Below are 17,758 nucleotides of genomic sequence, written 5' to 3'. Positions count from 1 at the left end.
TGTGGGTTGGAGACATGATCTTGCTAGTTATCCCAGGCTGACAAAAACTATAGGCAGACCTCTTTCCTCAGTCTCTAGACTGGGTAGCTTGTTTTCATATTTCTCCACACAGAACTCTGGAGCAACTATTGGGAAATGACCCTGAAGTAAGTGTACAGATTCCTACACTAAGAGACTCCCCTTGATGAAAACTTAGAGCAAGAGAGAATGTGTAGACTAGGGTGGCTTTCAAGCTTACAGGGGCCATCTGGCTCTGCCTCCTCAGTGCTGGCATTAAAGCCAAATGCCAACATGACCAGCATGGCTCTTTGACTAAGTTTATGTTTGGAATCCCAGAGTCACCTCTAATGGAGTTCATGGAGAAGAGTCAAACCTGGATCCCAGCCTTGCACACCTCCACTCATTTCACAGACACCACTAAAACAGAGCAACAGCAATAGCACCTAACTGGTTTCTGGGTGGGGTATAAAGACCTGACATATATGAAGACATGTGAACACATGCTAAGTAAAGAATGCCTGGAGTGCAGTGTAATGCAACTTCATCACTTTATTCAAATCTTCAAAATAGTCTTTATTCTACATTTTTAGTATAAAAAATCCACAAGTTAAGTGCACCACAGTGTAGAGAGACATACAACGCTGAACTTCCATAACAGTCGATGGTACAGTCAAACATCACATGTACAGAACACAAGATTTAGATGAACTGAAATATCAGATAAAATAAAATAAAATCCAATCTCAGAAAACAAATCAAAATATCAAGGATCCCTGAAATATTAATCCTAATGAGATCTCACTGGACTCAAGTCATTTCATAGCGAGGCATTCACATGACCCGACTCACTAACCCCTCAAAGGAAACTTCGGGGAACCTGAGCGGCTGCATTAGACACTCAGAAAATGAAAACCAGGTTTTGATCTGAGACGCTGCCCTTAATTTGGCTTTCAAGCCAAGCTTGTGATGTGCATCTCCTCTGCCTGTCACTTTAAAGACACTTTTCTGGGACAGTGTGCACTAAGAACTGTTGTTAAGTTCAGGTTCTGGTACCACAGCAAGTCTGGGTTTGTGGTGATGCAGAGCCGTCTCTGAGGCGGGTCCTAAAGGTACCTCACCTTCTCCTGGAGCTATATAAAACCCAAAGAAATGGGGTCTGTGCCCAGGGCACAAGGGGCTTCAGAGGATCCTTATGAAAGACAAGTTAAAAATGGCAAGTGGGACAGGTGTGAGGTGAGAAGGGGTGAGTGACTGGCTTTCTGTCCTGCACCACTGATTCCATGAGACTGATGGGAGGGACGGAAGACCAAGGACAGGGCGGGCCGGTGGGCAGATATCGGGAAGGAAAAGGCAGACAGCTAGTGCGGTTCATTTAACAACTACTATAAATCAAAGACTTAAAGGAGATTAAAGACCAATCAGAATAATTTGGCAACTTTAATTCTTAGGAAGATCAAAGTTCCCTCCAAACCTAATTTGATGTTTTATTACTAAAAGCAAAGACCAGTATGGTACAGTATTACTCCAGAGGAATAAAGAAGAGCCTCAGGCTGCTTCACTCCCATTCATTTGAAGAATGGACACCTCCCTACCTCAAAACGCTTTAGGGAGGGACTGCTGCTACCCTTACATAGTTCTTTATTAAATTTGAAAAGTGCCTCAAAGTTTGGACACCAGAAAGACACCCCAAAAACATGTGTCTAAACTGCAACTTCAGGTTAATAGGACTAAAGCAGTTACATTGTGAGAAGTGCTGAAGGTATGTGATGTCTTTCCCGGCACAGGAGTGGCCACGGTTCTTCACCAGATGGTGTAGCCCCCATCTGAGCCACCCATGAAGAAGTTTCCCTTGCGCTGAGTCACAAGGACGTTGGCTCCCTGCATGACTGCAAGCTGAGCAGCGTTGGGAGGGCATCCAGGAGGTGGAGGCTAGAAGACAAGCACAGGGCACGGTGGGCACAGGGGAAACAGACGCCCAGAGGGTGGCAGTGTGCCAACTGGTCACTTTTCTTTTGTAGGGGGTAGGGTGGGCTGACCCTGGGTCTCCGTGTGCAACCCTGACTTGCCGGCTTCTTGCTATGTAGCCCCAGCTAACCCCTGCCTTAGCCTCCCACTGTGAGATGACAGGCATGTGCCACCACACCCAGCAACCAGCATTTTAAAGAGCTAATTCTGTGACAGCTTGAGTTCTAGAGCAAGTCACCATCTCTGAATCCAGACACAGACAGGAAAGGAGCCTGTCATTAATCAAAGGGTTCCTGCCCTAAGAGGCAGCCTGTGAACACCAGACCCATCCTTCTCAGGGGAGAACCACTCCACCCCATATTTCCAAAATAGCAAAAAACAGCCCGCAGGATCTCCTGTGTGCTGTCCAGGAGAGGGAGAGCACTCTGTACATCTAAGCATGTGCTCTACCACTGGGTTACACCTCAGCAACACTGTAATACTTAAAAGCCACTCCACTTCACCTAGAATGTGGCTTTGATTCTACCTTTTGAATCAACTGGGTTCCTAGTACATTTATTTCACCCTTGTGGCAGATATTAAATATGTGTGGACTCAATAAGGAATCCTGTGCCTTCTTCACTGTGCCCACACCAATGAAAAAGGAGCTAGCAGGGGTTTTTTGTTGGTTTTTTGGTTTTTCAAGACAGGATTTCTCTGTGCTGGCTGGCCTGGAACTTGCTCTGTAGAGCAGGCTGGCCTTTAACTCAGATCCACCTGGTGGGATTAAAGGCTCGTGCTGCCACCACCCGGCTAGCTAGCATTATCTTAATAAGGGAAGAAAACAAATGAACCATTAATCTTGAAACCAAAGGACGCGTCTGATACCCTAATCAGCCACAGTTCTGCCCTCATCCACTTTCTGCCTAGGAAATGGCAGCTGCTGTGCCAAGCCTGACCACTACTATCCAGGGATGGTGGGAGAATGAAGATTTCAAGAAGTCCAAGTACAGAAGGGCTGAGCTCCCAGTTAGGCCATACTCACAGGAATGTTGCCAGCGGTAGCGCCAGCTCCAAATCTGGCACCTGCATCATACCCTCCATCCACCAGCACGGCTGAACCAGGTGGATAGATGGGACCAACTGGATAGTAAGCCATGGGGATTGTGGAGCCTAACGGCCCGACAGCCACAGACTGGGCCATAGGCAGATACAGAGAGGCGCCAGGAAAGGCAGCTGACATGGTGGGGACTGTGGCAGCCCCTGGATGAACAAAGCTTGGACGATAGAGCTAAAGGAAGCAGAAGAAAAGGCAGAATGTTATTTGTTTTTTCGAGACAGGGTTTCTCTGTAGCTTTGCACCTTTCCTGGAACTCCCTTTGTAAACCAGGCTGGCCTCAAACTCAGAGATCCGCATGCCTCTGCCTCCTGAGTGCTGGGATTAAAGGCATGCGCCACCAACGCCGGCTTAGAAATTCTCTAAGCTGGGTGTAGTGTCACACATCTTTTTTTTTTTCTCCCCCAGAATGTTATTTTATCAAGTCCTGTTGAAACCATCTCCTATACCTTCAACTATGTAGTGGAGGGTGACCTTGAACTCCTGACTGGTTCTGGTATAACAGGGTTTGGTTATATAGCCCAAAACAGTCAGGATCTTTCTGCCTCAGCTTCCCAAGTGCTGGGACTACCAGCCTGTACCACCATGCACAGCCCATTTGCAGTTCTTTGTTTGTGTAGATCACACACTGTATGTTACAGTTGTGGGCATACAATAGTATCTTGGGTCATCTGCTGCCACACTGGGCTCAAGGGACCCAAACTCAGCTTAACTTCAGCATATGTCAAATAACATAAGCAGACAACACACTCAACTCTAATATTAATTACAACTCCTGTTTGTGAAGTCAGGTTTAAAGACCGACTAGGGGTCCAAGAGTGTGTCAACCAGTTAAAACTCTAGCAAACTGCGGTACCTCTGAGTATGCAGGTGGAGCGTCAGTATAGGGTGGAGCCTGAGGAAGATGTAAGGTCTGAGGGTACACTGGGTTCCCAGGAGGTTGCACAGGGTAGGTAGGCTGTGTTGGATATTGACCTGGAATACAAGAGGGGGAAGGGGTGCTGTCTGTCAAACTGGGAGGGAGGGTGGCAGACAGGAGAGATGGCCCAGTGGTTAAGACAAAGTGCTGCTCTTCCTGAGGACCCAGTTCTGTTCCCAGCACCCACATACGACACTCACGACCTACTTTCAACTGTAGCTCCTGCCTCTGTGAGCACCTGCGCCCACATCCACGTACCCCCACGCAGACACAAACTTACATACAAACAAATCTGTAAACAGGGCCACCAAGTGGGGCAGGGGGCTACAGACAGACTGCCTGCCCTCCAGGGCCCGAATTTCTTGGAGCCAAGAAAATGAGGACTGTCTGCCCCTCCCTGGGTTCAGCCTGGGCAGAAAGGGCGCTGCTCCCACTAGCAATACTGAGGACGGAATCGAGCCTAACTTGGCCACGTTCCCTCCCCAGTAAGGGACGGGTCTGGGGACCCGGTCCCGAGGCTGGACTGCTGGAACCTTAGGGGACTCCTACTCGGGGCTGTGTCCTACAGGCTGGGGGTGTCACCCGTCCAGACTCTGTGGGCCCCATCGCTGAGTGTACACCGCACAGGTTCCTTCCCAGTCAAGGTCGACTTCCACAGAGTGAGTGAGTGAAGTTAACCGTGCAAAGGGCGGCGGGTGGGGTGTTAAGAGCGACCGCGCACAGGGGCGGGCGGACATCCCGGTCCTGCCGAGGAAGGGCGAAGAGGCCAGGGGAGGCGGGAAAGGGACCTCCCGGGCCGGGACCGGGCGGCGGGGCCGGCACCTCACTAGTTAAGCTCTGCGGAGGCTTGTTGTTCCGAAGCGCGGCGCCCCGCCTCTGCCGGCCCTCCATTGGCCCACCCAAACCCCTGCTCTAGCTCCCCATTCGCTCCAGCGGGTGCCCGTCACGGAAAAGCCCCCCCAGCTCTCACACAGACACACGCACACACACAGACACACGCACACACCACACACACGCGCGCGCACACAGGAGCCCGCGGCTACAAACTGCGCCACAGAGTGTACGGGGCCCGCGGCCCGGGCGGAGCGCCGAGCGGCGGTGGCGTGGGGCGAGGCAGCGGCCACGTCGGGTGCGGCCTCGCTCCCGGCCCTCTGGACAGAAGCGCGGCCCAGCCCGCCCCGAGCCCGTCGCCCCCGCCCCGGACCCGCTCGTCCCGAGCCAGCCCGCCTCCCCGACGGCCCCCGCCGCTCCCCGGCCTTGCCTTTGCTGTTCATGATGGCAGCGGGTCCGCTTCCACTCGGCGTCGCGGACGGTTATTTTTTTTTTTTTCCCGTCCTCTTCCTGTTCGGAGTCACTTCCGTGTCACGTGGCCCCCCCCGTCCGCGCTGCGTCAGTCGACGCCCGAGCGCGCTGCCGCCGGAAGCCCCGCCCCCTCGCGAGGCCGCCAGTGGCTGCAGGGAGGGCGCGCGTGGCCCCGCCCCTCCCCGCGTGGCCCCGCCCCTCCCCCGCGTGGCCCCGCCCCTCCCCCGCGTGGCCCCGCCCCTCTCCTGCGTGGCCCCGCCCTCCGGGGAGCCGGGGCTATGGCGGTCCTCTCTCGGGGCGGTGTCCTCGCCCCCGGGCACCTCCACTCCCGAGCACGGAGGTGGCCCTGCCCTTCCCGCGGGGACACAGGCCCCTACATTCCGAAGTGCCCCGAGGACGAGGGCCAAGCCTCCAACCTGAGCCTGCCTCGCGTCCCCGTGGACGGCGAGCACCCGGCTCGACCGGGCCCCGGCGAGCTGTGCGCACGGACGTCGGAGGACGGGTTGCGCACGCAGCCCGCACCCGCACCCGCACCCCGGCCTCGGCACCGCCTCGGGTGACCTGTCCTCCTTTCCCTGCAGACGTTCTGAGTGCTTTCTCACTGCCGTCTTTCAGGACAGCCATGAAGCTTCCCGTTTCCTCAGGCCAGAATATCTGCTGAGCCACTGTTAGGCTGGCGCGCTCTCCGGAGCCAGCGGCAAGGGGGCCGACCCAGCGCTCTCTGTAGTTTATGTTCCCCGTCGGGGTGGAAGTAGGTAGAAAGCTGCTGAGGAGAGAGACCTTGGAGAGAGACCCTGTAAAGGAGACACCGCTGCGGGCCGTGGCGCTCGCCTTTAACCCCGGGAGGCCGAGGCAGGCGCATCGCTGTGAGTTCGAGGCTAACAGAGCGAGTTCCGGGACAGCCCGGGCTAACAGGGAAACCCAGCGCCCCAAAAGAATCCTTGTTAATCAAACACTGATCAGACCCATACTCCTGCTCACCCTCGCTTTTGTCTTCATCCGTTACAGTCAGCATGACACCCTGTAAACGCAGCTTCATCCATTCCGCACAGCAGCCCTGGGCAAGCCTTGCTTATTTTAGCATCCCTGATCCATGTGAGCTGGAGAGAAGGCTCAGCGGCTAGGAGCACTTACTGCTCCTCCAGAGGCCCTTATGTTCGGATCCCACATCTTCTGGACTCTGTCGGATGCACATGTGTGTCATACATTCACACAGGCACATAAATACTCTAAAAAACTGATCTAAGGAGAGACAGGTTACAGACTCAGGTTTTATGTCCTGACTCCCAGATTCCGGGTCAGTATTTCTATTTTATTTTCCTATCAACAGGCAACTGGGTTGCTCTAAAGGCTGTTTTGGAATTCTTTTAGGCATTTTTAAAATTTCCCTTTAAGTGTGTTATAAATTTGATTCGGATTAAATTAGTATCATAAAGCCAGTGATATTTACACTTTCTTGATATATCTTTTCACACCCATACACATAATAAAATAAATAACAACAACAAATAAAAATTCAAATGCTGCTACAGGGTGGTCCTTCCCAAGACTAGGGGCTCATGAAGGAAGGGCTAATTGATATCCAGGCCCTCCTAGGGCAAGCTGCCCTCTGGTTGGTCGATCCCTCCTTTGCTAGGCTTGAGCCTTGGAGATAGAAGAGGGAGTGCGGCCAAATGAGCTGCCTCCGGGAATGGGGGCTGCAGATCACCGCAGTCTCCACCAGGTGGAGCTAGGGAGCGTCTGGCTACTTTCTTGAACAGAAGGGAGCATCCATGTTTCTCCCTCCCTCCCTCCCTCCCTTCCTCCCTCCCTCTCTCCCTCCCTTCTTCCCTCCCTCCTCCTCTCTTTCTCTCTGTTTTTGTTTGTTTGTTTTTCAAGACAGGGTTTCTCTGTGTAGCCTTGGCTGTCCTGGGACACTCTGTAGATCAGGCTGTCCTTGAACTCTGAGCTCTACCTGCCTTTCCCTCCCAAGTGCTGGGACTAGGGTGTTCCTACTTTTTTTTTTCTTGTTTTGTTTTTTCTGAGACAGGGTTTCTCTGTAGTTTTGGTGCCTGTCCTGGATCTCACTCTGTAGACCAGGCTGGCCTTGAACTCACAGAGATCCACCTGCCTCTGCCTCCCGAGTGCTAGGATTAAAGGCGTGCACCACCACCATCTGGCCCCATGTTTTTATTCTTTTTTTTTTTTTTTCTCATGTTTTTATTCTTAAACTGAGGTGTTTGCTCACTTATCAAACATTTTTTTCTTTTTGTTGTGGGAATAATGGCTCTCTTGGGGGTAGGGGGTGAGAAGGCGCCGTAGTATCAATGACACAGACACTGGGAGTCAGGTGACGGCAAACAGCAGACCCATTTATTCCATAACAGGGAAGGCCTTATATACCCTCCTCCCAGCACCCAAGCTGTGTCCTAATCTGGTGGCATTTCATGGTCATCCCTCATTGGCTGGGCATGATCAGGAACTCTGACAGCGCCTGTTGCTAGGCCCTCAGGCAGACCCCAGGTTGGCTCATAAGGAAGTACATTATGTGCATGCCTTGGCAACTGGTTTGAACCAATTTCCTTGACCCTATGGGCCTGCCCTACTACACTTTTTCATTTCTTTTTTTCCAAAACAGGTTTCTCTGTGTAGTCCTGGCTGTCCTGGAACTCACTCGGTAGACCAGACTGGCCTCAAACTCAGAGATCTGCCTGCCTCTGCCTCCCAGGTGCTGGGATTAAAGTGCACCACTACAGCCCTGCCCCAAACACTCTTACATTAACATAGCAAATATTTATTGAATGCCTACTGTGTCAGGTCTTGTGGGAGACACTAGGGAAACAATGGTGAAGAAGTAGGCAGAGTCCCCCACCTTTTTGAAACTTACAGCCTGGAAAAGCCCAGATACTCATAGTACAGTGATTAGAGCAGGTAGATGAAGTGCCTACTCTCATCTGCTTGGTCAGAGAAAGTTTCCAGGGGGTGGAGTAGGAGGTGATGCCTGCGATGAAATCCGAGGAATGCACAGCCACTAAACAAGTGAAGAAGGACCCTGGGAAAGGGAGGACATCACTTATGTTACGACCTGGAGATAAGAAAGGGCATCAGCAGTGGTGGTGCATGCCTTTAATCCCAGCACTTGGGAGGCAGAGCTAGGCGGATCTCTGTGAGTTCAAGGATACAGCCAGCATGGCGACACACGCCTTTAATCTCAATACCAACCATAGAAGACCTGGAGGTCTGTACAGACAGGCAGTGACAAGGAGTGACAACCAATGAGAAGGCAGAACAGGAAGTCTATAAAAAGGAAAAAACACAGGAAGTAGGTCTCTTATGGAGAGGAAAGACAGCAGCAGCAGTGAAGGGTAAGGTTTTCAGCTCTTAGCTATTGCTCTAACCTCTTGGCTTTTAACTCTGCAATTGGCTCTGTGTTTCTTACTTAACAAGACAGTTCCATCTACAAACACTTGGCGTGGGGGCATGAAAATGGGGCAGTATGGCCAGATCACAGAAGTAAGGACAGCTTGGCAATGGTAAGAGATGAAGCTGAGGAGGAAACAGGAGCCAGGCCTTGCAGAGCCAAGGCCATGCAGAGCCAGGCCATGCAGAGCCCAGGTCATGCAGAGCCCAGGCCATGCAGAGCCCAGGCCTTGCAGAGCCCAGGCCTTGCAGAGCCCAGGCCTTGCAGAGCCCAGGTCAGAGCCCATGTGAAGACAATGCCTTCTGTCCTAAGGGCCTTGGCACCCTCTTCTGACCCTGAGAGCACCAGGCATGCACATGGTGCACATGCAGACGTGCAGACAAAACACACACATGTAAAAATGAAATAATCTTTAAAAAATAAACAATGAAAAAAGAGCAATGAATTGAAAGGGAATCGTGGGGGTGGATAAGGGAGGAATTAGCAGGGAAGGAATTGAGGAGTGGAGTTTATCAAAGCACTATAAATATATATATATTCCTCAGTGTGGCTGTTGGTTGTTTTTGCTCTTGAGGGGGCCCTGCCAAATAGCTTCCAAATAAATCACACGGAGGCTTACTATTACTTATGAATGCCCAGCCTTCACTTGGCTTATTTCTTGCCAGCTTTTCTTAAGTTTAAATTATCTTGTCTATCTTTTGCCTCTGGGCTTTTTCCTTTTCTTATTTCTATAATTTTACTTTAATTCTTATTCCGTGCATGGCTGGGTGGCTGGCCCCTAGACAGTCCAAATAATACAGCTTCACAGAGTTAACCAAATGCAACATGAAGAAATGCAACAATTCTTTGCATCATTAAATGTTCCACAGCATAAACAAATGTAATGCATCTTAAAATAATATTCTACAACACCTCAAGCAATTTTAAAATATCAGTGACTGGATATAGTGGGCATATCTTTAAGCACAGCACTCAGAAGGCAGAGTCTGTGGATGAAAAACAAAAATCAGCATGTCCTCCCTCCCTCTATCTGTCTGTCTGTCTGTCTTTCTGGTGTTATCTAACTTGTTTTCATGTCTAGGAGCTACTTACTTGCTCCAGGTACTCCAGGACAGGAGGCATGTTGTCTGGGCTGTTCCAGGTATGGCACTTGCTGGGTATTTTGTAGAACCAATGAAGGAATGAAGGCAGAGGCAGGAGGATGTCTGTGAGTTTGAGGCCAGCAGCTAGTCTACAGAGAGAGTTCTGGGCCTAACAGGGCTCCGTAGTGTGATCTTGTGGGGGCAGGGGCAGTAGTAATATTGAAATGAAGAGGGGGAAGAAGCCAGAGATGATGGCTAATGAACTCTTCTAATGTGCCTTGGAGTAGACAGATCCTGAAAGGAAAATCCTGGCATAATTCAGTGAAATCATGCTGCTCTAGAGATGAGTAAACTATGACATGAGGGTGTTGAAAATGACAGTCGGTCCTCAAAAGCTTGAGTGCTGGAAGTTTGGTCTCTAGTGTCAGCCAAAGTGTTGGGACTGTTAGGCCGGCAGGGCAAGGGTGAGTCATTCCAAAGTGAGGCCACTGACATGCTTGTCCCCTTCTGAATATAGCCGGTCCCCTTTCTGATTGTGAGGCAGCCAGTGGACCCCAAAGCAGAGCATAACCATCAAGTGTTTGTATCCTCACCACAACCAGGACCGAACCGGGCACTTGGTTACAGCAGAACCAAGCAGACCGCACAGGGAGGGGCTCCTGCTGCTGGCCCTCCTAGTCTCAATTAGTCTGACTTGAGTTCTTTCTCTTGTTTTTCCAGTGACCCTTTACTGAACACCTACGAGATGTTGTGTTCATCCTAGTGCGGCAGAGAATAAAACAGCCTCCTCTTAGACCAGAGAGGAAGGCCAGAGCTCTGGGAAGCATCCAGCGGCTCTTTGGGGGGTCCTTTCAACACTCTGGCTGGCCTTTGTGTAATGAAGGGAACAGCTATTACAAGATGTATGGTGGGAAGTGGGCCTTCTCTTCCAGTCTCGGCAGACATTTTAGAAATGGCACCATAAAGTTAGTGCCAACTGCACTGCCTCTGGGCAGCCGGGCGGGGCCTGCCTGGAGCAGGGCTGCTTCTTTATTGGTCTTAGTCAGTATTTTCTGTCTGAAATCTCAGCTCCCTTGCATTAGAATATTTAAGACTCATTTAAAATGCAAGTTAAGGGGTTGGGGATTTAGCTCAGTGGTTGAGCGCTTGCCTAGAAAGTGCAAGGCCCGGGGTTTGATCCTCAGCTCAAAAAAAAAAAAAAAAGTTAAATAGAGTGATCGTGATATATCTTGAGGTTTGCTGGTTTAGAGGTTTGAGATTTGACTTTATTCTTTGAAGGGTGGTGGGGGGAATGTGATCTGTGGGGGGTGTATGTGTGTGGTATGTGTGTTCCAGAGTTACCTACAGCACTCAGAAGAACAGAACTTGCTGCTCACTCTGCTTCTCAATCTGCCCAGGGAGCCTGGACAGAGTTGAGATGTTTGGAACACTCCTGCCCTAGACAATTTCACACTCCTACAAGGTCACTGGTGCCTCTTCCCGGTCACAGAAACCCGAAGAGTAAATGAAAGTTTTTCTAAAAAAAGTTTTTAAGAACAAGGCCTGGCCAGGCATGGTGGTGCATGTTTTTAATCCCAGCAGAGGCAGCGGCAGGTGCAGGCAGATCTCAATTCGAGGCCAGCCTGGTCTACAGAGAGAGAGTTCCAGCCAGGATTGTTACACAGAGAAAAAGGAACAGGGCCTGAAGGGATGACCCAGTAGGTAAGAACACTTGTTGCCAGTTTCTGGGGACCAGCACCCTGTTCTGGTCTCTAAGAGAGCTAGGCACACATGTAGTACTCGTACATACATACCAGCAGAGGCCAGGAGAGGGCACTGCTGCTCCTGGGACTAGAGTTACAGGTGTTTGTGAGCTGCCATGGTGGTGCTGGAAATTGAACCCAGGTCCTCTGGAAGAGCAATAACTGCTCTTAACCACCAAGCCATCTCCAGTAAAATAAATCTGGAGGAGCAACCACTGATCTGGAAGAGGAACAAAAGAAAACACACATAATAAATAAAATTAGCCAGTCTGCACACCTTTAATCCCAGCACTCAGGAGGCAGAGACAGGTGGATCTCTTGAGTTCAAGGCCAGCCTGGGCTACAGAGTGACTTCCAGGACAGCCAGCGCTGCACAGAGAAACCCTGCCTCAAACAAACAAACAAACCAATAAATGAACGATGCAGTAAAATCCAGTTTGTGGAAAACACAATATCATGAAATGCTTCTATTGGTGGAGATAGGAGGTTTTTCTTTTCTTTTTCTTTTTCTTTATCATTCTGAAGATTTAGGAAGACAGGACTCAAAGCACATTAGGCAAGGACGGAGATGGGCCCAGTCCGTGATCCGGTGCTCCTGCTTCTCACTAACTCCACTTTCTCTTCGTCCCAGTCTTCTCGTACTGAACATTATATTTACCTCGGGGACTTCTGTGAGGACTGGACAAAAGGGACAATAAGATTGACACACTTTGCTCTGTTTGCTAATGTCTTCACGCACAGTCACCTCACTGGCTTAAAAAAACAAAACAAAACTTTTCCTATGTATCCCAGGCTAGCCCCCTGTATTAGCTCCCTGAGTCCCGAGATTACACACACGTGACCCTGACAGGCTGATGGGACAGAGGTAGGTGGATCTCTGAGTTTGAGGCCAGCCTGCTCTACACAGTGAGTTCCAGGACAGCCAGAGCTATGCAGTGAGACCCAGTCTCAAAAAAAGAAAGGAAAGGAAAAGAAGAAGTGGCTCCAGGCTCTGTGTTTTGGGTTTTTGGTTTACCAGAGCTGAGGATCGAACCCAGGGCCTTGTGCTTGCTAGGCAAGCGCTCTACCACTGAGCTAAATCCCCAGCCTCAAGCATCCTGACTGCTATGCAAGTGTTCTGCCACTGCTACTGAGTGACCGCCACCTCCCCAGCTCAGCAGATCACACACACACACTTTTTTTTGTTTGTTTGTTTGTTTGGTTTTTGTTTTGTTTTGTTTTTCGAGACAGGGTTTCTCTGTAGCTTTGGAGCCTATCCTGGACCAGCTTTGTGGACCAGGCTGGCCTTGAACTCATAGAGATCCACCTGCCTTTGTCTCCCAAGTGCTGGGATTAAAGGCGTGCGCCACCACCGCCCAGCCACACTTTTTTTTTTTTTTGAAACAGTCTTGAATTTCTCAAACCGTGTAACAGCTGGGATTACATGGGATTGCAGACCTACACCACCAGACCCAGGTCAGGACTAGCTTCAGCAAATTCTTCTTTTTTCTTTGTAGTTTGTTGGCTTGCTGCTTTAATTTTAGTTTTATTTATGTGTATATGAATGTGCCTTCATAATGTACCACATGCATGCGGTACCCATGGAAGCCAGAAGAGGGCATCAGATCTCTTGGAACTGGATTTACAGGCAATTATAAACTGCCTGATGTGAGTGGTGGGGATTGAATCCATGTCCTCTGAAAGAGCATCAAGTGCTATTAACCACTGAATGATCTCTCTAGCTCCCTTTTTAAATTTTTGTCTAAATTGGGAGCATGTGTCCATGTGGCCAGAGTGTGGATCCCCCTGGTACAGTTACAGGTGGTTGTGAGCATCCCACATGTATACTGGGAATCAACTCAGGTCCTCTACAAGAGCAATGCATGATATTAATAGCTAAGACATCTCTCTTAAGTCCCTTGCTTTTCTTTCCTCTCTCTCTCTCTCTCTCTCTCTCTCTCTCTCTCTCTCTCTCTCTCTCTCTAGTTTTTCAAAACAGGGTTTCTCTATGTAACAGCCCTAGTTGTCCTGGAACTCACTTTGTAGATCAGACTGAACTGGAACTCACAGAGATCCACCTGCCTCTGCCTCCTGAGTGCTGGAATTAGGTATGCACCACCATGCCCGGCTTGTTTTTCCTTTAACAAATACTATTTGTCTATTTGTTTTGAGACAAAGTCTCACTATGTAGCCTTGGCTGGCCTGGAACTTGCTTTGTAGACTAGGCTAGCCTTGAATTCATTAGAGATCTGCCTGCCTTGGCCTGCAACTGTTTTTTGTTTGTTTTTCTGTTTTGTTTTGTTTTGTTTGGAACCAGAGCCTCACTATGTAGCCCTGGCTAGCCTGTGTAGACCAGGCTGGTCCTGCTCACTAACAGATACTTCTTCAGCAGCAGAAGGCGAATGGTGTCAGTTATCAGTAGCAGCTCTACAAAGTTTTGTTGAAATAGTTCTCTTGTTGCATGAAGAGGTGTCCCAAATTAGGCAAGATGGTGCCCACGCACCTGCGATCTCCCCAATCATGAGGTTGAGGCAGGATGACTGTCACAAGTTTGAGGCCAGCCTGCTCTACATAGAATGTTCCAGGACAACCTGAGCTATGTAATGAGACCCTGTTTCCCTCCTTGCCCCACCAAAAAAGGGAGCAAGCACTCTGGCTGTTCCCGGAGCATCGTGCCTGTGAGAACAGGAGACAGCAATGGGTGCTGCTGGATTCTGCCAACTAACTTGCTGCTCCACTCCTTCCCTCCGTTTGCACATCTGCGGGTCAGGCAGATATTTTACCTCTGATACTATTTTTCAGTGGAAATGTAGAGACTTATCAGAGAAGGGAGAGGAAGGACAAAAAAGACCACATTTCTTCCACGTTCCAACCAACAACCTCATTTTCTTCCAACAGTTGAAGGGAACTTCTTATGAATAATGGATGATTGCCTGATGAATATGCACACAGCCCATTATGGCTGTGAGGTCTGGTAAATAATTTATGAGCTAAAATGTTCCTCACCTTGTTACTTTACAAAAACTTAAAAAAAAAAAAAAAACCCAGCATATTTACCCTTTGAACTGTAGGGCAATCTGTCAGAGATGCTGACAGCCATGCAGCTTTACATCTTACATGCTAAAATTAAATAGAAGACACTGTACGCATTTCAGGAGGATATAAAAAATGGAGCATGCTCTGGCTGTACCCCTGGCCTCATGCATGGTTTCTGAAATTCTGGCTCTTCACCTTATGGTAGACTCACATTCTCAACAGCATGGATTCCTCCATGGGCCATTCCCCTCACAGGGCTTCAGTCTGGCCTGGGAGACTGACTCTTTCCCCTGGTTTTATGAAAACTGGCCCAGACTGCCTTGGCAATGCTCTGCTGCGCGGCTCTTCACAGCTGAGAGGTCTTGTCCTGGTAACCTGAGTCACTGCTGTGACCACCTTCTGCTCACACCCCCTCAGCTGCCCTAGTGGGTACCCTAACCCTGTGGTGAGAAAGGGGAGGGCGAAGTTGCCCATGCCCACCAGGGAAGCGTTTAGAGTGCATTCATGGATCCTGGTAGAACTTGGTTGTTCTATGACGTATTTAACACGACTTGAAACTGGGTTAATTCTCAGGTCGCAGAAGGTGGGAACCTGAGGTTTATCTGCTAGGAGTCCAGGGGCTTTCTAGGCACATGCCAAAGAAGGTTCTCAGTGTCCACCGCACCTCTCACAGGTTCAGTGCCTATAGGAGATGAGGAGGGGAAAGTCCTTGTTATCTATCTTTTAGGCAAACTATATACATGTTCAAGAAATAGAGGTGCTGGCAAAAGGCTCAGTGGGTAAAGGTGCTTGATGCTAGGTTCCCTACTGGAGAGGGATTCCCCAGAATCCACTCACATGGTTGAAGGAGACAGCCAGTTCCTATAGGTTGTCCTTTGCCCTCCAATAGAGCATCCTGACACATCTCTCCCTCCCTCCCTCCCTCCTTCTCTCTCCCATCTCTGAGTAAATGTAATAAACAAAAGAAACAGAATAAGTAATCTACAAACTACAAATTATATACAAAGTTACTGGAACTGCAATGTAATTAAAGCAAAAATCCTTTTACAACAATGTGGCATTTGGACTTAAGGAGGATTCTTGAAGGAAATAAATCTTCAGAAGAGTCTGCCAGACCTCCCCCAAAAAGGTCCAATTAATTAGAAAGAATCCAAGATGTGCAACCCCTGCCTCACATGGCCCCATCCGTCTTCCAAACCTCCTTTGGGGCAATTCTTCCATCACTTCCTGTGTTCTAGCTTGCTACACCCAGATGGTTACTTCTCTAGCCCCATCCAGATGCTGAAATCCAAACCCACAAGTGATGGTATTTGGAGATAACACCTTTGGAAGGTGAATAGATCAGTGCACCCCAGAACATTTCCTAGTCCCCTGCCACCATGTGAGGGTACTGCCTGTGAAGTAGGATCCTGGGTCCACAATGATCTTCAGTGTCCCCACCTCTTGAAATTTCATGCTGAGACCATAATTGTAATTAATTACACTTCTGAAAGAAGATTTATTTTTATTTACGTATTTGTATGTGTTTCAAGCATGTGCTAGCACCCACTAGGAAAAGGTGTCAGGTCCCCTTGAGCTAGAGTTCCAGGTGGTTGTGACCCACCCTCTGTGGGTGCTGGGATCTGAACTCAGGGTTAGAGTTAGGGTTAGGGAAAGAGCAGCAGGCACTCTTAGCCAGTAAGCCATCTTACCAGCCTCCTCCCACCCCCCCCCCCTCTTTTATTTAAAGCACAATCTTTTCACTGACCCAGGCTGGCCTGGGAACTCACAGGTAACCAGGATGGCCTCAGACTCCTGAGTGCTGGGATTATAGGCACATACTACCACGCACTGCTTAATTTGTAGCTGGAGACTGACCCCAGAGCTTTGTTCATATAAGTAAGCATTGCACCAATAGAGCTACATCCCCAGACTTTCTTTTTCTGAGATGTGTGTGTATGGTGTTCTTGGGTATGTGCATGCAGTGTGTGAGTGTGGTATGTGTGTGGTGTGTGTATGCATGTGTGCAGTGTGTGTGTGTGTGTGTGTGTGTGTGTGTGTGTGTGTGACTTTGCTGTCCAGGCTGGTTCCTAATTCACAGGCTCACTCCATTTTCAGCTTCTCCAGTAGCTGGTCCTACAGGTGGGATGGTGCCAGGCTCTACCTCTTATAACTAAGCTTCATTACTTGCAGGGATTGCCACCGGAAGAGCTGGGATAAACCCCGAGCTTTTAGGTTCCTGCCGACTTAGTGGCCCTCAGCAGTGCCTCCTCACTGGCCCCAGGAAAACAGCGACAGGCCCAGTTCTGCGGCAAACTTTAGTGAGCAGTGTAACATGAATATCAAAGAGTCTTATTAATAAAATCAAACCTGAGGCCAGTTATTGGGGTGAATGCTGGAAGATCAGAGAAGCAGAACAAGCCACAGCTACCTCACCTCGCCAGTTCCTCAGCTGGTCTTGTTTCCTCAGACTGCAAGCTTCTGTGTCCTCACCCCAATGGCTCTCAGCTGAACTGTGCTGCTCCAAAGCCTAAAAGCTTAACCAGCCAAATGCTTAACTAGCTCTGGTCTTCACGTCATATATCTTTCTCTTTCTGCTGTCACTCCCTGGGATTAAAGGCGTGTGTCTCCATGCTGGCTGTATCCTTGAACACACAGAGATCCGCCTAGCTCTGCCTCCCAAGTGCTGGGATTAAAGGCATGCACCACCACTGCCTAGCTTCTGCTGTGGCTTGCTCTGACCCATTTTCTAGCCACCATTTCTGGCTCTGTTCTAGTGGCTGTTCTCTGACCCTAGATAAATTTATTAGGGTGCACAATATTGTGGGGAACACAATACCACCACAGAGCAGAGCCACTGGTTGCCAGGAAGATCCAGGCAACCTGGAGTGTAGCGGCTGGTCAAGCCACCTTGTACTGCTCCCCTCTCCTCTCCTAAGCTATGCTTCCTTCCACTGGGGGTTTTAAGGCCTGTCTGGCCAGGGCTCTCTACTCTCCACTCCCTTTCTCCTAATGCTGCTTCTGCATCATTTACCTCCAGGACCACGGAAACGTGGCCGTGGGTGAGGGGAAACATTAGGTTGATAACAAGCCGCCTAACTGTTGGGAATCCACCTCTGGATTAAACCACCCCCCGCCATTCTCTCTCTTCCCTTTGCTCTTCCTTCTCCTAGTTGTCCATTATCTCCCCAACCTTTCTTTCCCTGCCCCCCAATCAGCCTCTAAAACCTTCCCTTCCCTTTAAACCCTCCCCACCAC

General features: G+C 49.6%; 1 protein-coding gene across 2 annotated transcripts; it reads right to left on the bottom strand.

Annotated features, from left to right (window-relative positions):
- Positions 1-524: 524 nt before the first annotated feature.
- Positions 525-5,368, bottom strand: Dazap2 (DAZ associated protein 2). Of its 2 annotated transcripts, none has more exons than XM_036208886.1 (4): positions 5,242-5,368; positions 3,918-4,036; positions 3,067-3,235; positions 525-1,929 (listed from the first exon to the last, which is right to left on the bottom strand). In XM_036208886.1, the coding sequence occupies exons 1-4, from the start codon at positions 5,252-5,254 to the stop codon at positions 1,604-1,606; spliced, it is 627 nt and encodes a 208-aa protein (XP_036064779.1). In that variant the 5' UTR covers positions 5,255-5,368; the 3' UTR covers positions 525-1,603. The 2 variants fall into 2 exon arrangements, with proteins under 2 accessions (XP_036064779.1, XP_036064778.1); XM_036208885.1 differs by having other exon boundaries at positions 2,990-3,235; positions 5,242-5,361.
- Positions 5,369-17,758: the final 12,390 nt, after the last annotated feature.

The sequence above is a fragment of the Onychomys torridus genome, chromosome 16, assembly GCF_903995425.1.
Source record: "Onychomys torridus chromosome 16, mOncTor1.1, whole genome shotgun sequence".
NCBI lineage: Eukaryota > Metazoa > Chordata > Mammalia > Rodentia > Cricetidae > Onychomys > Onychomys torridus.
This window is presented reverse-complemented; position numbering and strand designations above follow the sequence as displayed.